We start from the raw sequence: 27,725 nt of genomic DNA, 5'->3' as shown, positions 1-27,725 counted from the left end.
ACACTAGCACTTAATAGATGAATGAATGGATGCATGCATGTAGCACATTTGGTGTAAGTTAGCTAAGAGAAGTGTAACAAAATGGCTAAAGCATAGATGCCATTCCCTCATTGTTAAAAAGACTTTTTTTTTTTTTCCTCCAAGGTATAGGCTCATGGCTGTAGGGTGGATTTGAAGCTCCATCCTTCCTGACACTGCCAAGTGTCGGGGGCTATCAGATTTCTAGTGTCCCTGAATCCTCAGTGGGGGACCCGAGCAGGCTTACCAACCTCTCTGAAGCCTCGCTTTTCTCAAATGTAAAAGGGGGATCATAATCCTTCCTTAACCCATGTTGCCCTGCTCCTGAGGCCAAAAGGAAAACATCAGGTGTTGGTTACAATGCATCTGGGCTGGGCCATGGACAGAATATAAAGATGCGTAAGTCTCCAGTTCTGTCCTCAGGGAACTGACAAGACGAGCAGAGAGAAAAATCTGACCCAAAGAGCTACAGTACAAGTAAGCCGTGTTATGGTGAAGATTTAGAATGATGAGGGCACACTTCTCATTCCTTAAATAATTTTTTTGGACCTTAGGGACTATCCTGTAACTAGTGTGGCAACTCCCAAGTGCCCTCAACCCCGATCACCAGTCTGTCCTAACTTCCTGACACTTTTTCGTACTAAATCTCTCTACAATGCATTCACTTCCTCCTGTCTCCACGGACACTGACCATTTGATTCACTCAACAAATACTGGTTGAGAACCTACTATGTACACTGGACGTCAGAAACCACTCACGGCTCTGAACCAGACCGACAGGCTTCTGCTGAAACTCTGGTTGGGAGAACAAACAAAAAGAAAACAAAACAGAACGTGGAACCAGAAATGAGCTGGACACACACCTGAAAGAGCAGCTGCTTTAGGTAGGGCGTTACAAAGGCCTCTTGCGGGGTCTCCAGGACAGAATAGAGCCCCCACCCCCACCCCGCCCTGCACGAACTACAACAGCTGGTCTCCCCACCGCTTTGCTTAGACCCCAGCAATCTCCATCACACAGGAGTCAAAGCGACCTGTTAAACACGTAAAGGTCAATCAGAGTTAAGGCTCCAGCTCCTTCGACACAACATTTTCGGACTCCATTAAGTCACCGATCCATCGTTCCCTGGCAATAGAGCCAACCCATCTCTGCCCTGACGGAGCTCACATTCTAGTAAACGGAAACGAGAAAATAAATACTCCACATTTTAAAACACAGCCAAGTCAGAAAACAAGGAAACTGGAGGGGGTGGGTTAAAAAAAAAAAAAAAAAAAAAAAAAAACCAGTAAGAGCGACGGCAGAGTCGGGCTTCAATTTTTGTCTTAAACCCGTCGCGGATCCGTTCCGCTCACTGTGCTGCGTGCCCCCGCCTTCCCTCCGAGATTTCAGCGCCTTGCTCACAAGACTCTTCCCCTCGACCGGGTCTTTGCAGACGCTGTTCACCTCTACCCGAGCCACCTTCTTCCTCTTTCCATCTACTCATTCTTCAGCTTCCAGTTCAAAGCATCACTTCTTCTGGACAAACTGCCCACACTCGGCGGCCACGTAGTCTAGGCTTCGGCGGCACGGCGCCCCCCGCGCCCCCGCCCCGACCTTTCAACGCCCGCCATATTTTGACGTATTGTTTACAATTTCACGTAAGCTCGTTGCGGGGACAGCTGCGACCCCCGGCCAGCGTCCGCGGCCGACTTCCCCACCAGCACCCAGCCCAAGTCCGCGACGTGAACCCGCCCGACGCGCCCGACAAGCGGAGGGCCGGAAGTGTCGCGTTCCGTCGGGGACGCCGGCAAGGCACGAGCGCCGCGCGCATGCGCCCGCGCCCGCGCGCGCCAGGACAACCGGAAGTGTGGCGTTCCCGTTCCCGGGGGCTCTGGGCGGGGAGCGCCCGCGAAGGCTGCCGGGAAGCGTGGTATCTCGCTTCAGCCCGTCATTTGGAGCAAGTGCGCATGCGCTGCCTCCGTCAGCCGAGATCGGGAATATGGCCGCGCGGTCTGTATGGGCGGTCCGGCGGCTGGTGCAGCGCCTCCTGGCCTCGAAGGCAGCGTCTGAAGGCAGGTGAGCGAGGCAGGCCCCCGGTCGGGGATTGAGGATAGTGCGAGACAAGCGAGCTGGAAGGGCGGGTGCGGACCGGAGGGCGCGAGGTGACCCACCAAGCCTCGGCTGCTGCGATCCGGCGCTTACGGCCCCATTTTACAGAGGAGGAAACTGAGGCATACAGCTTCGCCTTCTTGCCGGGCCAAGGAATGTGGTTAAGAGCCGAGGTCACGTTCCGCCGAGGCGGGAACTGTTCAGCCCCGAGCATCATTTGAATTGGGGGTGTACGTCTTCCAGCCCCCTTCCCTCCACTGGGGTGTCTGCAGTGAAAACGGGGTTCTCCCCGCTGACTCTCTGTGGGACCCTAGGCCGTCCCCTGGGCATTCCCTCGGCTTCCCTTTACCTGCCGGTAAAAGGTCGTTGCCTTGGACTCCAAAGCAAGGCCCTCTGGAGTCCGCCCTTCCACCTGCCCTCGGAGTGTGTGCACAGAGTTCCATTTCCTGCTCTTCACCTGGCGCTGCGGCACCCTTTAGGGATGACTTATCTTGCCGACTGTAGAACCCTATGGCTAGTTCTCTTCTCTCGTTCAACCCAGAAAACCGAGGTTCAGTAAAGTTCCGCAACGTTTCCAGACTCCCAATACTCGGTAATCGTGGGACCCAGCTTGGAAGCCAGTCTCTAGAATCGGAGCTTTTAATTAGCGAGCGGTGTTCATTATTCTCAGGGACGACTCCGTGTGTAACTGCTCCTTCCTCAGAATAAAAAAAAAAAAAAAATGAGTTGTAGGGTGAGTAAAGGTTGAACTTCTGAAATGTAAATTAAGCTGCGGGGAATCCGGAATTTCGCGTGGTTGTGTGTCACCTTTTTTATCTTAACGCACCTGACCTGGCACCTGGGTGCGAGGTTGAATTCAGGGCTTCCGGCTTTTTAAGTCTTTGGCAGTTTGTATTGTAGGGAAGTGGCCAGAAGAAGAAAGTTTCGTTCTGATAAAATTTCCCCTCGCTCCAGTTCTGAATTGAAGGGGTCATCCTCGGCTCTCCTCTTCAGACTTGGGTTTTGGCTATTTTCTCTTTAAACTGGCCCTGGGAGTACATTGACCTACTTTCAATTGGATAAATGTAGTTTGTTAGGAGGACGGAGATATTTCATCCTTTGTGATTCGTCCCAGATTATCTATGGTGACCATGTTTTCTGAACTAAAAATATAAAACCATATACAATCTGACACCAGGTTGTAATAACTGAGTGCAGGGCCGGCCTGGAAAGTCCTCTTGCCCATAGCTTTGTACTGAGGGTTCCCTCTCCCTTTCTTGAAGCCAACTCCTTTTACCCCCGTTAACTCTTTGCACGGATGTCACCTCACAACTGCTTTTCAAAATACACCAGTTTCTATGAGTAAACTATTTGCCTTAAAGACCTTTTGTATTCACAGATTGATTTTGTTGATTTTACTTCAAATCAAATTATAAGAATCCAGGAAGCGTAATGGAAACTTCCGTTAAAGAGGAGTCAGCTGCTACAAACCAAGATGTGTAAAGTAGTCCCTGCTCTAAATGCCTTCCTTTGTAAACAACTATACGTCAGACGTTTGAGCTGTATGAAATTCTGGATTACAAACATGATTAAATACAAAGATGCATTTTATTCACCTGTTTATAGTTCACAGTCTGGAACATATAGTGTTTTATAAGTATTTAATTGACTTGGTTTTACATAGAAGTGAGTTCCCAACTCAGAATTTCTCTTAACACAGGTTCTCTTTCATAAGAGCCTCACTTACAAGCTTGTGGTCAAGAAAACTTTAGAATTCTAGGCCTGACTCCAGTCTAACACAGTCCCTTTACTGGGCTTAATTTTCCCCATTTGTAAAATGAAGGCTTGAATCAGAAATGTAAGGATTTGTGTTTTGGTTCTGGGTATTAGAGCTTGGTTTTTTCTTGCTGACTCTTGTGTCCTCACTTCTGGCTATTTGTGCTGCCTTGTGTTCAGTATCCTGGTTCAACAGAATCTACTAGCTCTGTGATCTTATGCAAGTCAAAAGCCTCTCTGAGCCTCAGATTTCTCATTTACAAAATTGAGATGGTAATATACTTTCACACACCACGAGATGAAAAGATGACTTAGGTAAAACCTGACAGTGGTGTCTGGCACTTAGTAAGTGTCTGGCACTTAGTAAGTCCGTGTTGTTACTGTGACTGCAAGCAGTTTGGTTGTGTGTGATGGCGTTCCTTCATCATGTATCACCTCCCTCCCTCTTTAGGGGATGGCCACATTCTTTCAGCACTGCCACCCAGAGAACTGCTGGTGAGGACTGCAGTTCTGAGGACCCTCCCGATGAGCTTGGGCCCTCTCTTGCAGAACGAACCTTAAAGCTTAAAGCTGTGAAACTGGAGAAGGAAGTCCAGGACTTAACAGTGAGTAGATTTTGTCTGTTCACATCCCCTCTCTGGTTGAAATACCCATGTACAGTTTTTGTGTCTTTTTTTTTTTTTTTTTTTTGGATTAAATTTCTGGAACACTTGGGTGGCTCAAGCGGTTGAGTGTCTGCCTCAGTGGTTGAGTGGCTCCAGGATCGAGTCCCGCATCAGGCTCCCTGCATGGAGCCTGCTTTTCCCTCTGCCTGTGGCTCTGCCTTTCTCTGTGTGTCTCTCATGAATAAATGAATAAATAAATAATTAGTTAAATTTCCTCTAATTGGCTCTTTATCTCTTATCCCATTTCTACTCTTGCTTAGTACATTAGGCAAAGTAGTCTACAGTAGTTAAAACATGTTATGTCACAGTACTTAGATACCTGATGTGATGTAGCTTCAGAGAAGATACAGTACGTGGCGTGTAGTAAAAACTCTGTAGATACTTGTTGAATGAGTGTGTCATTTATCATTGTACTCTGCCAGTCAGACTACATCTGGCATACTCTGCCTTACTGGGTTGACAGACACGCTTTGAGGGCGATAATTAGAGAAGTTTCAAAGCAAGACCACCCAGAATGGTAAGGAGGTAGGAAAGCATGTCTTATGAGAGCAATTAAAGAGATCAAGGATTATAAGAATGAAAGATGAAAAGATTAAAGGAGCTAAACTAAGTGCCTTCAAATAGATGACACATTTTTAAAACCTACTATTGGTTGTCCTAGAGTTCAGTTCAATGAAAGAAAGAGGGTGGCAGTATTGGCTGCATGTGAAAAAGGAAGCATTCTCTGAAGAGAATGAGCTTGAAAACTGTTAAGTGTTCAGAGTAGGAGGCTGAATGACAACCTATCAGGGCTGCTGTAAAGAGTAGGTTCCTCATTTGACTTGGGAATTGTAGTAGCTGATTTAAGATTCCTACAGCTCCTAACTTTTTTTTTTTATAAAAACCTATCAAAAGGGTGAAGTTTATAAAGTAAGCAAAAACATTTTTTTCCCACCAGCAAGCATGTGTTTTCTGATCATTTTGACTCTGCTTTTGTTTAGATGAGATACCAGAGAGCTGTAGCTGATGGTGAAAACATAAGGCGCCGAACCCAGAGATGTGTAGAGGATGCCAAGATATTTGGTGAGATGTTTATTTGTTATAAAAATTAAAATACCTTTCAGTTTGGGGTGCCCGGGTGGCTCAGTTTTTGAAGTGTCCAACTCTTTATTTTGGCTCATATCATGATCTGGATCATGAGATCAAGCCCCACATTGGGCTCTGTGCTGAGCTCTGCTCTGGGCATGAAGCCTGCTTAGGATTCACTCTGCCTCTGCCACCACCACCCCCACCCCACCCCCCCTTGTGTGCAGCTGTACATTCTCTCTCTCTCTCTCTCTCTCATTCTCTCTCTCTCTCTCTCAAAAAAAGCTTTTAGTGTAAGGATATTTACTAGCAGTTTTGCAAACTGCACATAGTAAAAGAACACATCTAGGTCCTAAACCAGTCCTACCCTGCCCTTCCATTCCACTCTTGCCATATGCTTTCTGAGCTCTTTATTGGGAATGTTGCCAGGTGAACCATTTGCTAAAATAATGCTTGCCTTCATTTTGACCAAAACCTTTGCTAATTTTTCAAGCATGTACTTTAATGTTCTAGTGTTTATGCAATCAATTCTGTTTAACTCATTAATGAACAAGTGAATCATTAAGACATTCCAGAGGAGAATCCAAAAAACAAGATGCATGGCCAATCAGGAACACTAAAATTTGCATCATAGAAGCAAAACTGGTCTATATCCATAGTGCAGTAATCAACTCTATCTCCAGCAGATAATTTTCACTACTATGGAGAAAAATCATTTGCATTCCCATTGGTATTTATAACTTACTGATATATAACTCAAAGACAAAGGCTCAGCCCGTATGGAAGCAGATAACTCTAGAAATTGTACTAGATCATGTCTAGTCCAATTTGAAGCCTTTGAGGGGCACCTCCTGGCTCAGTCAGTGGAACATACAACTCTTGATCTCTGGGTTGTGCATTTGAGCCCCACATTGGGTGTAGAGTTGTTTAAAACCAAAAATTTCAAATACATGTGTATTCATTTGAAGGCTGCACATTAAAAAAAAAAAAAGTAAAAGTCTTTCAGAAATTTTTCTTTGACTACACAACATCTCATTCCAAATATGTTCGTGAAAGTGTTAGTAACAGGGATTGAAGGGTAGAGGGCAAATCTGTGATACTCCCCTTGCTCACAGTTTCATACAGAGTATTATACTTTGCACATAGAATGAAGATGCTTCAGGGGCCCTTGGGTTGTACCTAGTCCAATCCCCTTTTACAAGTGAGCTGAAAAAAGTTAGTTGGTGACAGAAACCGAATCCATTGTCTTCTGACCCCCAGTCTATTATTACTTTCTCTGTATCACACTAGTTCCTGTTCTAGGATTTTATCTGCTATTTGTGCATGGGATTCACTTCAGTCCTGTCCTGTCCTGTCTAACCCCAGTGCTGTGGCATAGCCTTCTGCTTTTCATTCAGTGCTAGGGACATCATGTTTCATGGCTATGAGTATCAGTCAAATATTGGCCCTCAAATTGTATTACCAATGTTTCATCCAAGTTTTAGGTCTTATTTCCAACAACCAGGACAGGACTTAGCAAACTACAGCCTGTGTGTTAGTTCATAAATTACAGTCCTGAATTTCATTATTAAAAGTTTGTAGACATTTTCTTTTATTAAATAATCAGCTATGTAAGATCCTGGATTTTTGCGCTTTGTCCCACAAAACCTGAAGTACTTACTATATGGCCCTTAATAGGAAAAGTTTGCTGACCTTTGAGCTACAAGGAATTTCTGTAGCAAATAAACGAACTGTGGTACCTGGGAAAGACTTCTTGCCTGTTTGAAGGGAGCAGGGTGAGTTGGCTTACCAGAAGTCAAGCTTTGATGAGTTAGGAACTGTCTTGTATCAGTTTCCTCAAGAATTGATAAGGAGCCCAGGAACAAACAAATATTAGCTAAACTCAGTTTAGCTAATAATAATAATCTAATTTATCAATTTATAGGGCAAAATGTGTCTAACAATGCACCACCAAAGTCATTTGCTTGGGTCATTTCCTTCTAGTGGCCAGGAATACTTAGAAAAAATGAAGATTGCTTGGGGAGCATGGACATAGAAAAAATAGCTTTTATTTGTTATTTAATTAATATGTAATATAACATGATGATCACTCTCCTTCCAGAAATAGTTTTATCTCAGTAACTCATCTTCTCTTAAACAAGTCATAAAGATTCTGACTTCCCCCCCACACACACTCCCAAGAAATGGTGCAGACACCAACTTCCTGTTGAAGTAACAGTAATTAGAATAGAATCAGAGACTGTCCAAAGAACCTGGGCTTCTATTTACCCAAATTTATACAACTTGACTGAAGAGAAGCCAGGGTTCTTTATAGCATGGCAGTGTACAAGTTAGCCCAGAAGCTTACTGCTCTCAAAATTCTAGGGGATCCCTGGGTGGCTCAGCGGTTTAACGCCTGCCTTCAGCCCAAGGCGTGATCCTGCGGTCCCGGGATCAAGTCCCACATCAGGCTCCCTGCATGGAGCCTGCTTCTCCCTCTGCCTGTGTCCCTGCCTCTCTCTCTCATGAATAAATAAATAAATAAAATATTTTAAAAAAAATTCTAGTAGAGTATATGTCATCTTTTAATAGCCAAGAGACCCAGTTGTTCTTTATGAGACATTCTTTTCTCTTGGGTACAAGAGTTTTGATCTAATCAGCATCCTTTTCAAGCCTTTGGAGAATGAATCCCTTTTACCTTATCAGCTTATTTCATTAATAGCCATTAATATTTATGGCTGCCATCCCTAATGGAGGTAGGGGAAGTATCTTGTGGAATTTTAATCACACCAAGTCTGGTTCCCTGGAAATGCCTGCTAGTTTTATTCTTTCCTCTTCTTCGCCTCCTCTCCTACACCAGACCAGGTCACAACAGCATTCCTTCACTTGGCTCTCCTGTTTCTTCTGATATTTTCTCTTCCTTCCTATCTGTCATGCCCCAGTATCCCAAATCCATTATGTATGTTATTATTAGACTAATTTAAAAAAAATTTTTTTTAACTTTTTTTTTTTTTTTTTTTTTTATGATAGTCACAGAGAGAGAGAGAGAGAGGCAGAGACACAGGCAGAGGGAGAAACAGGCTCCATGCACCGGGAGCCCGACGTGGGATTCGATCCCGGGTCTCCAGGATCGTGCCCTGGGCCAAAGGCAGGCGCCAAACCGCTGCGCCACCCAGGGGTCCCTATTAGACTAATTTAAACCCTATTACACTTATTTTGCTCAAGATGCTATAATGGATATCTGCGATCCAGAAGTTAAAGATAGAATTCCTGCCTCTGTCAGTTGTTCCTTCCAGAATCTAGGCAGCAAGTCTAGGAAATCTCTTCTCTGTCATCTCTTTTATTACTTCCCTATAGATGATCTTCCTTTTTACCTCTGAACACAGTTAAGGTGGCTGCCTGTTTTGATATATGTCCTTAAAACTGTCCCTGGATTGGGATGCCTGGGTGGCTCAGTCAGTTAAGCGACTGACTTCGGCTCAGGTCAGATCTCAGAATCTTGGGAACCAGCCCCACATTGGGCTCCCTGCTCAGCAAGGAGTTTGCTCCCTCTCCCCTTTGTGCCACTCATGAGTGCATTCTCTCACTCTCTCTCTCTCTCTCTCTCTCAAATGAATAAATAAGATCTTTAAAAACATGGGATTCCTGGGTGGCGCAGCGGTTTGGCGCCTGCCTTTGGCCCAGGGTGCGATCCTGGAGACCCGGCATCGAATCCCACATCAGGCTCCTGGTGCATGGAGCCTGCTTCTCCCTCTGCCTATGTCTCTGCCTCTCTCTCTCTCTCTCTCTCTCTCTCTCTCTCTCTCTGACTATCATAAATAAATAAAAAAATTTAAAAAAAATCATTTAAAAACAAAAACCTGTCCCTGGATTAAAACCAAATGAACCAAGTCCTTCACCCTTCACTAGCTCCCACCAGGGCTTTGCTGTTACCATAGATATCTGTAATGATGACATTCCTCAACATTTCTGTAAGAAAAATCAAGATGCTGCAACTGGGAGTAATGAGATTTCTCAACAACTGAGTTTACTTTTAGAACAGTTCACAACTAAAAAGATTTTAAAAGTTTTGTGGCCTGTCTCCAGCAAGTATATATAACTTCAGAGCAGCCAGTTTGGAGACTTCATATGTGGAGTGTCTTGCTTTCCCGTCACTCTTCAGCTGATCCTCAAGAATAAACCATTCTTGAATCTCCCTTAGCACAGTCTTGTCAACTAATTTTTGTATTATTGCCTCCTGCCCCACGAAATGCCAGTATCCTGTCAGTATCTGTTGAGAACACGTCTTAGCAAAATTAAGACATAAAAGAATTTCCAAAATGTACGTAACTCAGTACTAAAGGTGAATAGCAATAAGAATACAAGAAACAATGATCCAGTTTTCAAAAGGCGGGTTTCTGAGTCTCCTGCATGCAATCTTAGGTTCTAACCATCTTCCCCTTTTCCTAGTAGGCTTCCCAGTCATTTGCCTTCCAAGAGAAACACTGGTTTGTGAGTTTAATTAAGGTGATAATTGTTGATGACAATTCCTGAGTTCTTTGTGGCAGTCTTCCCACCTCCTGGGGTACTCAGGATCTAGCCACTTATCTGGGCCTTCCCCATACTCCACCCCAAGAGTGGAGCAAAGTGATTTCCTCACAAACAATAAAAGTGTCTGGTTTCTCTAGGAATTCAGAGTTTCTGTAAAGACTTGGTAGAGGTGGCAGACATTTTGGAGAAGACTACAGAGTACATTTCTGAAGAAACAGAGCCCGGGGACCAGAAGCTCACTCTGGAGAAGATCTTCCGAGGGTTATCACTTTTAGAAGCAAAGCTGAAAAGTGTGTTTGCCAAACATGGCCTGGAGAAGATGACACCCATTGGTGACAAATATGACCCTCATGAGCATGAACTCATCTGTCACGTGCCAGCTGGTGTCGGGGTACAGCCTGGCACCGTGGCATTAGTAAGGCAAGATGGCTACAAGCTTCATGGCCGCACCATTAGACTTGCTCGGGTGGAAGTGGCAGTGGAGTCTCAGAGAAGACTGTGAATGGCCCACGAGGAACTGAATATTCTCCCAGAGTACAGTCACCTGTGTTTCCTTTATTTATTAAATTAGGTTTGTATTGTACATGAGGTACTTCATGTGATCTGTTTTGGATTTAGTCATATTGGCTTTATTTCTAAGATACTCTACTGATTTAATGTGACCTATTTGGTCTCATCAGAAGTCTTGCCATTTGGGCATTTGAACAATGTGACAAGTGATCCTATGGCCTTTGTCCAGATATGTTTAAGAAGATTATTTTAAAATTGGTACTCTGATGACTGTCCATTGAAAATCTTTTTAAAAGGTGGAAATGAATATATGTTTGTGTATTTTCAACTCAATGTTTCTTTGTAATGGTGCCTGTAACAGGAATTATATAGGATCTTGTATTTCTTGGGAAAAGGAGATGATGGGGATTGGTTCAACATCCGGGTACTTAGATGATAAAGCTTTAGAGTTAAATGAAGTTAGATCATTTGGGTTGATTTTTATACACATAAATTTTTAAGACTTCCCTTTTTTGTTTTCCTTTTAGCCACCTTTTGTCCGTATCATCATCTCCAGGTAGGCCATATTCACACTCATTGTCCCTTTCCAATTCCCATTTACAAGGGCTAATTAGGGCCCAGGCAAGACTTGAAAGGCAGAGAGTATCAACAAATTCAAGATACCAGGTCCCTTTCAAGCAAATATGATCTAGAAACCTTGTGCTTTCTTTGCTAAGTTACCTTCCAATTATTTTCAGCCTCCCTAATCATTTCAGGGAAACCAAGGCAGTGCTGATAGCTAATGATCCAAATCAGTTTATGTAGATAATTTACCTACAACTTTTCTCTCCACTTCCCTTAAATCTTCCACTTTGTCAGATTTGCCTCATCATCCTTTATTAGATGATGCAGGGAGATGGTCAGGACAAAAATGTTAGGTTCTTACAATTTTTCATTTCATTTAGTTATGCTGAATTTTTTTTATTTGTACTCACAAATCACTACCTCTCATACTGATATGCTTTATTTTCTAGTTTTTGTATCTGTCTTATGTCACACATATTAACATCTAGTCATCTTTTATGTATTGACCTAGAATTAATGAGCCTGTGTGTTTATTTTTTTTTCAGTCTTACTTAGCTGGTGTTCTTTAAAAGATTTGCCTAACAAAATGGGCAAGTGAATGACCTACCAATCAGACTTTATAAAAGAGGTCAGTTATGGAGATTTTAATGTTAGAAGAGGCCTTAGTGATGATCTCATCTCTTTCAGCTTCTTAAGCATGAAAACATCTTTTTATGACTGGACTCAAAAAATGTCTAAAACTAGTAAACTAAATTTCAGTGAGAACTTGAATAAGAACAACTAGATTTTAACTTTAATCATTTAAGATCCAACAGTTCGTTTTTTTTTTTTTAAGATCTAGCAGTTCTGTAATGAATATGCAAATATGTCCCCAGTGGACAAATATTGTTAGATGTCCAGATTGCAGAGGTTTAGGTTTTTAAGTTACTTATCCATAAAGTAAATCCATTTCTACTAGAACTTTATGACCCCATTCCATGGAGTGGTAAAGTTACCCTCTTAGACATCATAGATAGTTCTAGCACTCTCCACGTATGTATCAATAAAGCCATCCCCCAATGGGCCCTGCCATCTCCACCAGAATTTGACACTTAAAAAACAAATATGTGCTTTTAAGAAGCAAACAAAAGACTGGTGGGAAGATTTGAAAACCAGAACCTCTTTGGGCTTTCCACTAAGTGCGTACTGTAAATTTAATGAGCAGTCAGATTTCGCAGTAGGAATTTGTCTTTTTTTTTTTTTTTTTTTTTGCCTTCATTCCTTTGAGATTGACAGAGGTGACAAGAAAAGGAGCCAATTACAATTACCTATGTGTTCTTGAATTACTAGCTGTCATTATCAGTGAGTTTGAACAACCGTAATTTTAGGTATGGAATGTTCTGAGTACTTGAAGAGTTTTCTGATATTCCTTGCAGCCTTCTGTTTAGCAAGTAGATTGAGAATAATTTTAGGTTCTTTTATTATTCAGTAGTTACACAGACTTAAAAGTGTAAAATTTAGAAGATGGAGCTATAATGGTAAGAATCTCAAAAACTTAGGCTCTTGGGAACCAGAGCAGCATAATAGAGCATAGGCTCTGGAGGTATAGACTTGAACATAAATCCCAGCCCTGTCACTGTGTGACAATGGGCTCCAGTCATTTCACCCTTCTGAGCCTGCTTCCTTGTTTGTACAATGATTATACTTCCCTCACGGTATTGTGAGGATAAATGAAATGTGTAAATTGTCTACTACAATAGGCCCTCAAATATTTATTTTTATTACTTTTTCTTATACATGTTGTTTTGCCTATTTTTTTTATAGCTGCCTAAAGTCTAGGGAAAGACGAAGAAGACTGGTTAAGTGCTGCTTCTCTATAAAAATTGTAATTTAAGCAATCACAGTGACTTGTTTTCCTTCAAGCTTCTGGTTTTTCTGTGTTTTTTTAATCATAACGCAAGAAACCCACACTTTCTGGAGGAACAAGAAAATTGTGTCCATGCTCTTCATTATTTTTATCTTGACAGTAAAGTGAAAAGACATCTTAGGATATGTAAGGAAGTTTTGGCTCACTTGAAGAGGGGATCATGGTGTTTCAGTACATGGATTCTATAAACCTTTTACAGATTTTCTTCACTGCCATAAGGGAATCAGTTTACTGATAAGTTAATTGGTGCTCTTTCATGTCAAAAGGATCTAATAAGTGAAAAAGGTTCTTGTACACTAAAGCAAATCAAATGGGAAAAACTAAGAATAAAATAGAATATTCAGAAGCAACTTCAATAAAACCTGAATTGACATAACTGCAGTTCATGTGTTTAGTGTCTTCGTCTGCCTTTATATTGACATGGTCACTTCATTGACTGCTGACTCACTTTGTCGGCACTCAGCAGAGGCACTTTGAGATCCCACAGCATCCAAGCCGAGTGCACCTACTCAATGCTTGGTGTTGAAGATTTGTCTGCATTCCCACCTCCTTGGCCTTGATTCGTTCTGTTTCATATTATTTCTTAGATCTGGGCTTTTGTTTCTGCCTTCCTCTCTGGCATTGCCTTATTTTCCTTATACTTGCTTCTTGGTTCTAATTGCCTTACCTGCTTCAACCACTTCACTTGAACTGCTGGATTTCTGATCCTCTAAACCAGATTACTGACATGTGCCCTTACTCAGATCTTCAGCTCCCACCAGTCCTTGCCAAGCTCTGCGTGGCTTTGTCTATATATCTGCTTCTGGTTTCCACATACCCAACATCTTAGCTGAGTGGCCTTTGGAACCAGCCTTTCCAGCAGTTTGGTCTTCGATTTCATTACTCTTCCGATCTTATCTGTATACCCTGGCTCCCTAATCCATTGTTTCCCATATTCCCAGTGTTAGTGTACTCTTCCATCTGCTCAGACTGTCCATTTGGTCATGTTCACGGTGGAGGTTTTAAAACATGGCTCCAAATCTTGAATCTGGACTTTGTGGTTGACCAATAGAATGTAGGAGAAGTGACTGCTGGTTTCTGCACCCAAACCATCCTATCTGGATACTCACCCTTAGAACTCAGTCTTCAAATTAAGAGTAAACTGAAGCAGCTTGTGGAGTGGAACTGAGCCCTAGCTGAGAGTTCAGCTGATAGCCAACACCATCTTGTCAGCCATCTGAGTCATTTTGAAAGAGGCTCCTCCAGCCCCTACTGGAACAGCCCCATCTGACACCTCATGGAACAGATGAGCGGATCTTGCCAAGCCTTGCCCAAAGCACAGATTTATGGGCAAAATAAATGATTGTTACTTGTAGCCACTAAGTTTTGGGTTAATTTGTTATGCAGCAATAGAGTGATAGAGTCACCCAGCTTCACTCCTGGTCTCCTAGTGTAAACCAGTACTACCTTACAATTGCCATGTTTTATTGGGAAAGTGATTTTTCTCTGTTCCTATGCTTCTATACCAGTAGGTTGGTTCAGTAACAAATATGTGAGACCTTTTGTTTGGAGGGGGGCGAGCTGAATTTTAAAGTTTTTTAAATTTACCCTACCAAAACACTACAAGAATCGGATTAAACCAGTGCGTAAGAGAACTTGGCACAAAGTGATGAATGCTTGTTTAACAAAAAGTTTAAGGGAGGGCAGCCTGGGTGGCTCAGCGGTTTAGCGCCGCCTTCAGCCCAGGGTGGGATCCTGGAGTCCCGGGATCGAGTCCTGGAATCGAGTCCCACATCGGGCTCCCTGCATGGGGCCTGCTTCTCCCTCTGCCTGTATCTCTGCCTCTCTCTATGTCTCTCATGCATAAATAAGTAAAATAAAAAAAAAAAGTTTAAGGGAATATCTTGAACCATTAGGAATGAACTTAAAGAGTTTCACATTCTGACATAAACATTGCCAAAAATATTTTTTTTTTTTGAGATTATAAGAAATGCATGTTTGCTCATCTACCACTTCACTAGTAACCAGCTTGGCCCTTTATGACTCAGAAAGCTGACTTAGAATCCCAGCTGTATGCTCTTTTACTATACTCGGAATCCTTTCAGTTTCTTCTCTTAGCCATACTCTGATTGAATTGAATGAGTTTTCCTTATTTATCCTGAAACTCCTCCCCAACTTTATTTTCTGCTCCAGGAATCTGCCCCTCACCGTGTAATGAACTAACCACCCTGAGCTGCTCTTCTTTTCTTAGAGGGTGAAGCTCAGCGGGAGCTTATCCCTCCCTCCCTCCCCTCCCTCCCTCTGCTGAAGAGCCTGGGTGAAACCCTTCCCTTTTGTGTAAGTAGAAGGCAGAGACTCCAACAGCATGTGGGAACTGCAAGTACCCGTCAGGGACTGCAGGCCCGAAAGCATCCGGCCTGGTTTCCACGCACGCGGAGGGGAGCGCCCAGCCACCATGGCTGCACACGCTGGGTCAGCAATCTGCTGCGCTTGCAGACACTGCCAAGCGGCCTCGCGTCCCCTACCTCACATGACTGTCACAACCACCTAGAAAGGGAGGGCAGGGAAGCCGAGGCACACCCCGAGACGGCACGTCGGAGAGCTGGGAGCTGGCGCGGCTGGGCTCGCACCGACGCCGTCCCAGCTCCGGCTCTCCGCCTCCCCTCCCATCTCCCCGGGCCCTGGTCCTGATGCTGAGCACCCGGAGCGCGCGCACCTGCGCGTGGGCAGGACGAGCCAGCCAATGGGGGGCCCGCATCCGGGAGGCGGGCCGGGGAAGCGGCGCCCGGCGGAGCCTGCCCGGGACGGATGCAGCCAATGAGGGCCCGGAGCTGCAGAGGGACGGCGGCTCGACCAATGAGGGGCGGCGGGCGGCGGGCCGGGGGCGGGGCAGCGCGAGGGGCCGGGGGCGGGGCGCGGCGGGGCGGGCCGGGGCGGGGCGGCGAGCCCTGCGCGGCCCGCGGGAGCGAGCGCCCCGCGTGCCTCCGGATCGCCGCCCGCCATGGCCCGCGCTGCCCGGCTCCTCGCCGCGCTGGCCGCGCTCCTGGCCGCCGCCGCCACAGGCGGGGACGCCCGGCCCAGCAAAATCGGTGCGGGAAGGACCGGGTGGGGAGCGGCGCGGGGGAGGGCTGCGGGAGAAGGGGGCGCCGCCGCGAGCAGCCGGGTGGGGGCAGGGGAGGCCGCTGCAGAGGAGGCGAGGGACTGGGCCTGGCCGCGGAAGGCGCGGGCCGCAGGCGGGTGCTGACCCCGGGGGCATGGGCATGTGGCGACGGCCACCGGGGCGGAAGAGAGGCGTGGGGCTGGCCCGGCCGGGGGTCCTGAGCGCCTGCGGTGCACCTGGCCCTTCGCCAGCTGCCCCGACGGACCACGGGGGGGCCGGGGCCGGGCGATGGGTCCCTCGAGGTCTCTTGAGGGCCGCCCGCGCGGCAGGCACGGTGCTCCGTAGCTCCGGCCTGGAGGAGAGGCTGCACAATACAGGGCGGTCGGTGGTAAGGCCGCGGAGGTGCGCTGGCCCATCTTCCAGGCCCTGGGAGGGCCCTGGGCTTCCTAGAAGTGACATCTGAGCCCAGACGTCAGGGGGAATAGGACACGGAACCCGTGGTAGGTCTGCTGCAGATCGATTTGCTGGATGACAGTGGAGAACTTTTAACAGCAGTCCTCCTGGGCTTGATGACGATATTTTTATTTCGAAGATTTTTCAAACGCACAGCAGAGTTGAAGGAACCGGATACACAGTGACCAGTCGTGTACTCAACACCTAGGTTCTGCTTCTGCCCTTAGCAGACCCCTCCTATACTTGGCGTTATTATGTAACTATCACCCCGCCCGTTAATTCATCTTGCATCTTAGTGCATTTTAAAATAAATTGCACACATTAGGGCACTTGACTAAAGACTTCATCATGCCTATCATTGACTAGAGTTCCACATTTGCTTGCAGTTTATTTCTCTTCACAGTTGTCATTTTTAACTCTACAAGACTCCTCAAGATTTTCCAGTCCCTCAATATATAAAATTGCCACGGGCAGAGATGCTAGGCATCTAGCATCTAGTCCCCACTACACTAAGCTGCTCTCTTTGCACCCTTGTTGGCAGGGAAGCATATCCCATGGAGCACCACAGACTTACTAGGCTGCTAGTACAATGCTAAGGCTTCTTTACATTAGCGAACCACAGTTCAGACCATAAAGGGCTAAAACGTGGGAAATCAGTTTGGGACTGAGGGTTTAGGGTTTTTGGGGGGAGAGGGAATCCTGAGAGCTAGAGTGGTCACAGAAGGCCTCAGGGAAAATGTGGATTTTGAGCCAGACTCTAAAGGATGGGGAAGTAAGGCAGTGTCTGCGGGGCACTCCCTTCATCTCTCAGAAACCGGCAACCAAGCAAGGCACTTCAAGCTGGTCCCTGGAGAAGGGGCCTCCCCCAGTATTCCTGTCTCCAGCAGTGCAGAGCTTTCTGCCTGCTTCATTCCCAGCTGGCCCTGCCCACCTGGCCCTGGGGGTCACCCAGGGCAGGACACCTGGCAATGCCAAGATGCTCTGTAGCTTTTTTGATTGTCCTCAGCTGTTTGACAGAAGCCTCTGTTCGCTCCTGGTGGTTTGAACTCTACACAGGAGAGTGAGGAGCTTCCTTTGAGGATGGCTTCACTCCCAGACTGTTGCAGGGTCAAATCTGAGTACCTCTGTGTGATGCTGGACCCCTTCATGCCCGCCCGCCCCCAGCCACCACTGTTCCACACACCACACCCTGCTCGCTAGGGAGAATGTCTCTTTGCTGCCTGGCAAAGCCGAGTGTCCTGCAGGGTCCAGATCAGATTTACTTCCCCTGTGAAGCCTGTGTCCACATCCTTAGGCAGAATTGGTTGCTTCCTCCTCAGGATTCCCTGGAACCCTGTTGGACTTGGTCACACGTTGTTGCAGGTCATTGTGCAGGAGTCTCCCCATGCCTTGCATGAGCTCCAGAGGATAGGACAAAAGTCCTGCTTGATTGTCTTGTGCCTGAGCACATCTTATCATGGATCAGAGAGTGGGTGTCAGTCTGTGGGTGTTGAATGAGCTGCTCCTCAATGAGGTGAGCTCTTCTGCTTCCCAGTGGGCAGCCTCCAGGCCTCGTGATATTAGTTCCTCTGAAAAATGGGTAATCTGGGGCTCTGTCGCAAATGGGAAGGTCGTAAAAGGTTAAGGGCACTCTTGGACATGGCTTTGTAAACACTGAAAAGGAGGAAGTGGTTTGCGTTTTTCAAGATGCAACAAATACTTAGCTTTACCACCTGCCAGGATCTGGGGGCGTAGTGAGCTGCTCTTGGTCCTTAAACGGACCAGTGGAAGATAGTGTGCCAAGCACAAGGCCCCAGGGGAGGAGTGTGTGCTGTAGGAATCTGTGGGAGTAATACCTGACCTGTCTTAGGTGAGCCAAGTGAGCCAAGCTATATAATTCCACTTGAGGGCCACAGAAGCAGTAAGGCAAAAGGCGACAGCATTCCCAACAAAGGGAGCGATGTAGGCAAAGGCACAAGTGTGAGAGAGCAGTCCTGGGTTCCATGGCCAAAGAAGTCGAGGTGGACAAGAAGGTGGAGCACTGGGGGCTGGGGCAGGGAATACCTAAGTAAATGGAGGCCAGACCATAAAGAACCTAGTATTTTTTGCCTTCTTGACAGTAGCTAGTTGTCCGTCATGGGTCCAATATGGGTCTAGTAAGGATTTACTAGATTTCTCTCCTTTTCTCTTTGAACAGACTGCCGGATGAGAAGGCCGTGTCTCCAATTGTGGGAGGTGCAGCTGTCCGGTTCAGTAGCTTCATAGCTGTCTTGCTGTCTTTGCACAGTGCTATTGAGCATTAGTAACTACATTAGGATCTGTCTGGACAATGGTGCCTAGTAACCCCTCAGCCCACATTGCCAGTGCAACACTTTTATCTGTGGCTTGGATGACAACACTCATGGCATATGAACCAAGTTTGCAAATAGCAGGAAGGCAGGAGGCATAGTAAAGACAGTGGATGATAAGATCCCAAAAGACCTCAAAGCTGAAACTGGAACAAGAGTCCAAACCAGTATAGAGGGCCCTGCGTGGTAGTGAGCAGCCCATCACGGGGTGCATTCCAGTCATGGTAAACACGGATGTAGAAGTGATTTAAGTGTCAGGTGGTAGATTGCACTAGAACAAGGGTTGGCTGACTTCTTCAGGAAAGGGCAAGGGAGTAAATACTTGAGGCTTTGCAGGCCATACAGTCTCTGTGGCAACCACTCACCTCTGTCACCCTGGCATGAAAGCAGCCATAAACAAGCTGCAGAAAGAGGCTGCCTGCATTCCAGTAGAACTCTGTTTGCTAAAACAGTCGTGGGCCTAGATTTGGCCTGTAGGCGGTAGTTCGCCAACACCCAGGTTCAGGAGTGGTTTCCAAATACTGATCTAACCTAACAGTACCTGCCAGTGACCAGGTTTCCACCAGTTTGTAGTGAAATAATCGGGGCAATGTAAGGAGTTCATATGAAACCAAAGGTATTCTCTTTAAATGACCATCCAGAATTTTAAGATTCTTTCTGGCTAATGTGTCTTTTTCAATATAAAATGAGGGTCACGGTAGGTGACAATTTTCAGATTGTTCTTTGCTCTTAGTTTACTAAGAACTAGCCTTCAGATTTCATTTTTGAGATGTGATAAGCCTATGAAATGCAAGGGCCTGGGAACCACCTCCCAGGGCACTGGGAGGGTAGGAACTGCAGCCTCACGCCTGTGCCCTGTCTCTCCCCGCTCCGTGTCCTATCTCACCCCCTCTGTGCCTGGTCTCTCCCCTCCATGCCCTGTCTCTCCCCTTGCCTGCCTCCTGGGCCTGCGGACAGCCGTGGTTGGGGCCGGAATTGGGGGCTCTGCTGTGGCCCATTTCCTCCAGCAACACTTTGGCCCCCGGGTGCAGATCGACGTGTTCGAGAAGGGGACCGTGGGCGGCCGCCTGGCCACCATCTCAGTCAACAAGCAGCACTATGAGAGCGGGGCCGCCTCCTTCCACTCCCTGAGCCTGCACATGCAGGACTTCGTCAAGCAGCTGGGTGAGTGCACCGTCCTGGGCTCCAGTGTGTTGCACCCAGGGCTAGCGGCAGCCACTGGGCTCTTCCCAGATGGCCCCGAAGGTCAAGGCCGGAAGGTCATGTGGCCCAATCTCCTCGTTTTACAGATGGAGCAGCTGAGACCAGAGAGGGGAAGGAACTTGCCTGAGGTTACACAGTGAGTTAGTTGCAGAGCCGGGATTAGAACCCAGGTTTGACCCCCAAGCCAGTCTCTTTCCCTTTCCATTTGCTTCCTCTCCGTAGCCATGATCATAATGGCTTTCACATGCTATGTGCTTGCCAGGTACCTGACATCCTTCTAGGCGGTATGTAGGCATCGCCTCACCCCCAATCCTCCCTACCAGTCCACCCTCCTACAAGGCAGGTGTTGTATCTCCTGAGGAGAGGAAGGCTCGGAGGATGTCTGCACCTCCACTAATGAGTCAGAGCTAATTCAATGCCAGCAGCATCTAGCAAAACCACAAATACGTATACCGTGTGACACAAACTCTACCCCTCAGAAGTGACCCTGCAGAAGTGTACTTGCAGATGTGCTAAGTGGTATACAAACAAAGCCATTCATTACAGCATTGTTTGTAGTACCAAAAGGTTGAAAATATCCCACCTGCCCACCCACCTGGACCTGAGAGTGAATTTTATTTAGGTAAGCAGCAGACTGTTCAGCAGCCAGATTGGGGAAGTCCTTCTTGTCCAAGTATAGAACAATCTCCGAGACACAGTATGTCAGTAAGGTGCAGGGTAGCATATAGTATGTGGGGGCGGAGGAGGAGTAACTCCTAGATATATATGTACTTACCAGCGTTGGCAGAAAATATCCCCAGAAGGATGCTGAAGGAATGTTTCTTCCAGGATGGGGAACCTGGTGGCTCAGGGACAGGAATCGGGGGGAAAGAAACAAGAACCCGTGACCTGGGGCAGAACCTCACTCTCCTAGAACCTCACCCTCCGCTTCTACATCTTTAACTGGGGACGCTGCCACCTGTTCTACTTCTTTTCAGCTCTGGGACTGCCAGCTGTAGCCTGTGGATGGTTGCAAAGACCTGGGCCTCCTTCCAGGTGGGCCTGGTGGCCTGGGCTGCCATGTGAGAACAGGCGCTGGGGCTGCCAGTCCCTGGACATTCCGGGATGACCTCTGAATTCCCCTGGCTCATGGCTGAGTTCATCCCTTTTGGAAAAAACAATGGGATGTGGTCCATTCTTTTAATGTACCTGTCTTGATGGACCAGCCAGCCCAGTGCTTCCGTTTACTGTTTTAAACAAGCAGCACAGGTGAACAGACCGTAGTGTGTTCTAGTCCCTTTCACGGAGCCAGTCCATTTGCATCCTTCAGGGGGACCTTCAGTTTCGCTCAGGCACTGCTAGATCTCCTGTGGGGGGCCCTCAGAGAGGGACCTGAGGGGCTCCCTGCTGTCTCCTCAGGCCTGAGGCACCGGCGAGAGGTGGTAGGCAGGAGTGCCATCTTCAGTGGGGAGCACTTCGTCCTGGAGGAGACTGACTGGTACCTGCTGAACCTCTTCCGCCTCTGGTGGCACTACGGCATCAGCTTCCTGAGACTGCAGATGTGGGTGGAGGAGGTCATGGAGAAGTTCATGAGGTAGGGCTGGCCAGGCCGTGGGGAGGGCGCTCCAGCGGGAGCCGGGAAGAGTGATGGGGAGGGAACTAGTAGGGCTGTAAATTGTCAAGAAGGAAAAGGGGGACTTGCTGGTGGGGTGAGTACCCCACACAATACAGTCCTGGTGCCCGAGGAAGCGAGGCAAGTACTGACTCGGTGCGGGGATGGGTCTCCAGTGTGGTCATTCTAGCTTTCCTTCCCTCCGCAAAACTGAGGAATGAGGGGGCTTGCAAATGCAGCCACCTACAAGGGCATACCTGGGGGCGGAGGGTGAGTCAGTGGAAGCAGCTGGTGGAAGAGAAGGGAAGGGAGTGGGGCGCCCCGAAGAACAGGGCCCATCTGAAGGGGGCAGCTGTCACTGCTAGAGCCAGCGATGGCCAGGTGTGAACGCCGACCACATGTGGCTGGGTCTTCCAGCTTTTTAGAAGAAGCTAGAGATGCAGAGTTGTGTATGAAATCTCCTGGTTTTTCAATATATGCAACCAACTCATAAATCCAAATGAAGCACATCCGTAGGCCTCATGCAGCTTGCAGGCCATGCACCTCTAAGCCCAACTGTCCCCCAGTTTAGTTTTCTCATCTAGAACAAACTCCTTTTTTCACCACTTCCCTCCTCCTTGGGCCCCAGCCTCCTGCCCCACTCCTCCAGATAATGAGGACGAGTGGTCCCATGTCACTCTGTCCACTTCTCGCCATTCACTCACTCGCCAGCTGGTGCTCCAGGTCTCCCCTGCAGGTCCTCCCTGCTTCCTGGCCTAGGCACAGACATTCAGGATGACCCCTCAGCTTCCTTGCTGGGTCCTGGCACTTCACCACTCTCCCCATGTCACACCTCAGAGTAGTTGTCATTTAGCAGAGCCATGATGTGAAGCCAGGTCTAGTGGTTCCAGGGTATTTGCCCTACCCTCCATGCTGTCCCTATAGTTAGGGGCCCCACAGAGTAGACAAACAGGCCAAATAACCGGCTCCTCACTCACCCCCACCCCCACACATGGAGAGGAGGGGCAGGGTCCTTCTGGGCCTCCTGGGTGCAGTCAGCCAGGAGTAGGGGGTCAGCCAAAAGGTCTTTCTGCATGAGAGCTCCAACTCTGCGTGTCTTCCAGGATCTATAAGTACCAGGCCCATGGTTACGCCTTCTCAGGCGTGGAGGAGCTGCTCTACTCGCTCGGGGAGTCTGCCTTCGTCAACATGACCCAGCGCTCTGTGGCCGAGTCCCTGCTCCAAGTGGGTGTCACTCAGCGCTTTATCGACGACGTGGTCTCTGCTGTCCTGCGGGCCAGCTATGGCCAGTCCGCAGCGATGCCCGCCTTCGCTGGTGAGCCTCTGGCCCTTGGCCTCCTACCCTCCCCTGGCCCATGGTGCCCAGAATGGGCTGGTCTCCCTGTAACAACCTCACGTTTACCAGGCTCAGTACAGGTGCCTACACACCTTATTGCCTCAACCCTATTTCATTCTGTCATTGGTCCTCCGGGCTGGCAGGAGATGGTGTTCACCCCGCTTCTCAGATGTGGAAGCAAAGCTCAGATCTTAGGTCTACTGTGTTTCCACCAGTCCTGATTGGGCTGGTTCCAGGACGTGCCCCACTGGGGCCAGCGGCATGGGCAAAACCTGGCAACCCCCAGCGCGGGCCAGGTCCTTCTCTTCTCCTAGCCGCCTAACACGAAGGTGCCAGTTCAGTCCTTGGTCCTCTCCTCAACTACTCACACTTCCACCCACCGACTCCCAAGCATGACCTCCAGCCCAGGCCTCCCTCCAGGCTGCAGACTCACACATCAGGTCCCACCCTTATGTCTCCACTGGGAGGCCTGGGGAGCACTCAGTGTTGCCAGACCTGAGCTCTCCTGACCTTCCCCCTCAAGTCTGCCTCTCCTAGAGTCTTCCCAGCTGGGTCGGAATAGCTCCTTTCTGTTGCTCTAGGCCAAACCTGGCCTCGTGCTTTCTCTCATACCCATCACATGGTAGGTCAAGAAATCTCATCTGCAAAAAAAGAAAGGAAAGAAAGACAGACAGAAAGGAAGAAATCTCATCTACTTTGCCTTCCACATATATCCAGAATCTGACTGCTTCCCACCACCACGTCCTCCCTGGTCTAACCTATCAGCATCCCTCACCCCATTACTGCAAGTCTGCTGCCAGGCCCCCTGCCCCCAGCTGGCTATTCTCAATGTATCAGCTGGATGATACTTTTAAGAAACCCGCGTCAGGTCAAGCCTGCATGTAAAATTCCGTGAGGGTTCCCACCTGCCTCCAAGTAAAAGCCAGAGTCCTCTTAATGGCCTACAAGGCCCTCTGTGGTCTGGGCCCCACCACCTCCCTGCTCACTCACCCCAGTCCAGCCACTCTGGCCTCCTTTGCATGTCTCTAGGGTTCCAGCTGCCCTCGAACCTTGGGGATTTTGGCTGGCCATCCACACCTAGAACATTCTTCCCTAAGACAATCATAGTAAACTCTTGCTCCCTACCATGTCTCTGTGCAGATGTTCCTTTTCATTGAAGGTACCCCACCACCCAGTTTTCAGTTACATGGATGCCTCCTCCTGCCCCCAACAGTGCCAGTCTCCCTACCCAGCAGTGCCGTCAGCTTCTAGCCACCTATTTCATTTACTCCTTTCCTCTCTTCCCACTAGAATGTAGGCTCCCCAAGGGCAGGAAGCTCTGTCTCCTTTGTTTACTGATGTATCCCAAACCCTTAGAACAGGGCCTGGACCATTGGAAACATGGGCATGGGCAGCCCAAATATGTTGAATAAATGGATGGAAAAGTTTGTATTTAACAAGCATCTCCCTCATGCCCAGAATGCTATCCCTCTGGCTGTGGGCATGGCTGCCTCCTTCCCTGCCTTCAAGTCCCACCAGGTGTCCCCTCAGCGAGGATCTCGTGCTCAGTCTTCCAATATTTTGTGTGTATCCTTTGAGATATAATTCATATACAATTCACCCATTAATTTTTTAAAAGATTTTATTTTTAAGTAATCTCTACACCCAACAAGGGGCTCCAACTCACAACCCTGAGATCAAAATTCACACGTTCCACTGACTGAGCCAGCCAGGTGCCCCCAATTCACTGATTTAAAGTGAACAACTCAATGGTTTTGAGTTGTGCACCCATTATTACAGTCAAATTTAGAATATTCTCATTGCCTCCAGAATACCCTATACCTATAGCCATCACCTCCCCAACAAGCCCTCGTCCCCGCCTTCTAGCCCTGGGTAACCATAAATCCACTCTGTGTTTCTATGGATTTGTCCCTTCTGGACATCCTGTATAAATAGAATCTTACCATCCATGATCTTTTACAGATGGCTCTTGCACAGAGCTTATTTTCACATAGCATTGTGAATTTTGTTGTATTTGTGTTATCTCTCTGTGCCCGTGTTGGGGAGTCTTGGCCTGAGACGGAGGCTCAGCAGGTAGGATGGGGCTGGACTCTCCAGCCGTACAGCCCAGTGATACTGAGAACCCACTGGCCACTCTCCCCCTTTGCCCAGGAGCCATGTCATTAGCCGGAGCCCAGGGCAGCCTGTGGTCTGTTGAGGGAGGCAACAAGCTGGTTTGTTCCGGTCTGCTGAAGCTCACCAAGGCCAACGTGATCCATGCCACAGTGACCTCTGTGACCCTGCAAAATACAGGTGAGTGAGCGGAGCAGGGCGCGTGGCCACTCCCATTTCCTAGACCAGGAACACTTCCACCAGTCTATCCCTAAACCCTGGTCTGTGAAAGGCTGCAGAGTGGTTCCAAAAAAGGCACTGAGAAGCTCCAGCACTGCCAAGTGACACCAGAGGGCACTGTCGTCCTGATTCAAATGCCCGAGCCAGAAAGCTGAGCCTTGCATTCAGCCAGCCCCAGTTCATTTGACCACTGAGGACTTTGAGACTCAGCCTTGCCCAAGTCCCTCCAGCTAGTCAGCTACAGAACTAGAGCAAAAACTCAGGACTCCTGACTCCCAGTCCAGTGCTCCCCCTGCAGCCACACCAGCATGGAAAGCCCAGGACCCACCATGCCGACAGCCCAGCTGCATTCAGAGCCCCGCACCTTCTGCGTTGGGCCCCAGGTGGAGATCAGTAAGTAGTGGACAAGAAATAAATGGATTTTTGTGCTCTATTCTGTCTCTTTCTAGAAGGGAAACCCTTATACTATGTAGAGTATGAGAACGAGGTGGGCAATGGCTCTGACTTCTATGACATCGTGGTCATTGCCACCCCCCTGCACCTGGACAACGGCAGCAGTGGCATCACCTTTGAAGGCTTTGACCCACCCATCGATGCTGCCCAGGGCTCTTTCCAGCCCACCGTGGTCTCCTTGGTCCATGGCTACCTCAACTCTTCCTACTTCGGTTTCCCCGACCCTAAGCTTTTCCCCTTTGCCAGCATCCTCACCACAGATTTTCCAAACTTCTTCTGCTCTCTGGACAACATCTGTCCTGTCAACATCTCAGCCAACTTCCGGCGGAAGCAGCCTCAGGAGGCCGCTGTTTGGCGAGTCCAGTCCCCCAAGCCACTCCTGCGGTCCCAGCTGAAGACCCTCTTCCGTTCCTATTACTCCGTGCAGACAGCTGAGTGGCGGGCCCACCCCGTGTACGGCCCCCACAGCACCCTCCCGCGCTTTGCCCTCCATGACCAGCTCTTCCACCTCAATGCCCTGGAGTGGGCGGCCAGCTCTGTGGAGGTGATGGCTGTGGCTGCCAAGAACGTGGCCCTGCTGGCCTACAACCGCTGGTACCAGGACCTAGACAAGATTGACCAAAAGGATTTGATGCACAAAGTGAAGACCGAGTTGTGAGGGCTCCACAGTGAACTTGGGCCATCCATCCCCTGCTGAAGATGGATCCCACCCTCTCCTCCCCTACCCCCTGACCCCCACAGCGGCCTCAGTTGTCCAGGCTGTGCTCCCCCGCCAAGCCTTTCCGACCCCTCATGTGTCAAGCTGCTTCTCTTTCCAGCGTGGGTCCAGATGGCCCACTCTCTGCCTCTCTATCTTAAGGACTTTCACAGTGTTTGCTTCATTTTAAGGAGGACAATAAGAGAAGGGAAGGAAATTCAAGCCTAGGTATTCGTTTATTTATTTTTTTTAAGAAGAAATAAAAATTCATCCTCTCCAGCTTCTTCTGACTTGGTTTTCTAACTAGAAGACAGGGATAACTGGGAGGAAATAAGGGGCAGAGAATGTGGAGTCATATTTCTTGATTGCTTTTCATTCCCTCTCCCAAAATGTACGTGAGGCAGCACCCACAATGAAACACATGTACCAGGGGCGCCTGGGTGGCTCCATCAGTTAAGCATCGGTCTCTTGATTTCAGCATAAATCAAGATCTCAGGGTCCTGGGATCCAGCCCCACGCCGGGCTCTGCATTCAGCAAGGAGTCAGCTTGAGATTCTCTCCTGCCCCTCCCCTTGCTAGTTTCTCTCTCTCTCTCTCTCTCAAATAAATTTAAAAAAATATAGACCTATACCAGATGGTTATAAAGGGGAGATCAGAAAACATAAGACATGATAATAGCTCCTATTTATTGGGCACTTGCTAGATATGTCATAACTTGTTAAGCTATTACCACCCAAACCTCTCAATGATGCTGCATAATGGGAGAGATGACTATGGTAGGACCCACAGAAGAGATGGTTACCTCAGTGAAGCTGTTAGTATAGCTCTGAGCTTCCTGGCAACCAGTGGAAAAAGGGAAATACACCCCACCTTAGGAAGAGGAAAGCTTTTCCGTGGCACCTGGGACAGTTGACCATGCTGTCCATTATGCAAGGGTTGAAGAGTAATACGGTGGATCTTTCTTGCAAGAATACAAGTTCCCGGGGGGCACCTGGGTGGCTTAGTGGTTGAGTGTCTGCCTTTAGCTCACTGGGTCCTGGGATCAAGTCCTGCATCGGGCTCCCCACAGGGAGCCTGCTTCTCCCTCTGCCTGTGTCTCTGCCTCTCTCTGTGTCTCTCATAAATAAATAAATAAAATCCTTAAAAAAAAAAAAAAAAAAAAAAAACAAGTTCCCAG

At 48.0% G+C, this 27,725-nt stretch overlaps 2 protein-coding genes across 2 annotated transcripts; both read left to right on the top strand.

Moving 5' to 3' along the window:
- The first annotated feature begins 1 nt into the window (after nucleotide 1).
- On the top strand, nucleotides 2–13,459 carry GRPEL2 (GrpE like 2, mitochondrial). The gene is made up of 4 exons (XM_026008887.2): nucleotides 2–2,071; nucleotides 4,311–4,464; nucleotides 5,505–5,586; nucleotides 10,236–13,459. Exons 1-4 carry the CDS (start codon nucleotides 1,995–1,997, stop codon nucleotides 10,598–10,600), a joined length of 678 nt encoding a protein of 225 aa, XP_025864672.1. The 5' UTR covers nucleotides 2–1,994; the 3' UTR covers nucleotides 10,601–13,459.
- A 2,534-nt stretch (nucleotides 13,460–15,993) lies between these two features.
- On the top strand, nucleotides 15,994–26,827 carry PCYOX1L (prenylcysteine oxidase 1 like). Its single transcript, XM_072756899.1, has 6 exons — nucleotides 15,994–16,146; nucleotides 19,895–20,101; nucleotides 21,539–21,713; nucleotides 22,835–23,046; nucleotides 25,219–25,359; nucleotides 25,848–26,827. The coding sequence occupies exons 1-6, from the start codon at nucleotides 16,059–16,061 to the stop codon at nucleotides 26,507–26,509; spliced, it is 1,485 nt and encodes a 494-aa protein (XP_072613000.1). The 5' UTR covers nucleotides 15,994–16,058; the 3' UTR covers nucleotides 26,510–26,827.
- Nucleotides 26,828–27,725: the final 898 nt, after the last annotated feature.

This window comes from Vulpes vulpes, chromosome 4 (assembly GCF_048418805.1).
Source record: "Vulpes vulpes isolate BD-2025 chromosome 4, VulVul3, whole genome shotgun sequence".
NCBI classification, from domain to species: domain Eukaryota; kingdom Metazoa; phylum Chordata; class Mammalia; order Carnivora; family Canidae; genus Vulpes; species Vulpes vulpes.
Note: the sequence above shows the minus strand (reverse complement) of the source record. Positions and strands in the feature narration are given on the sequence as shown.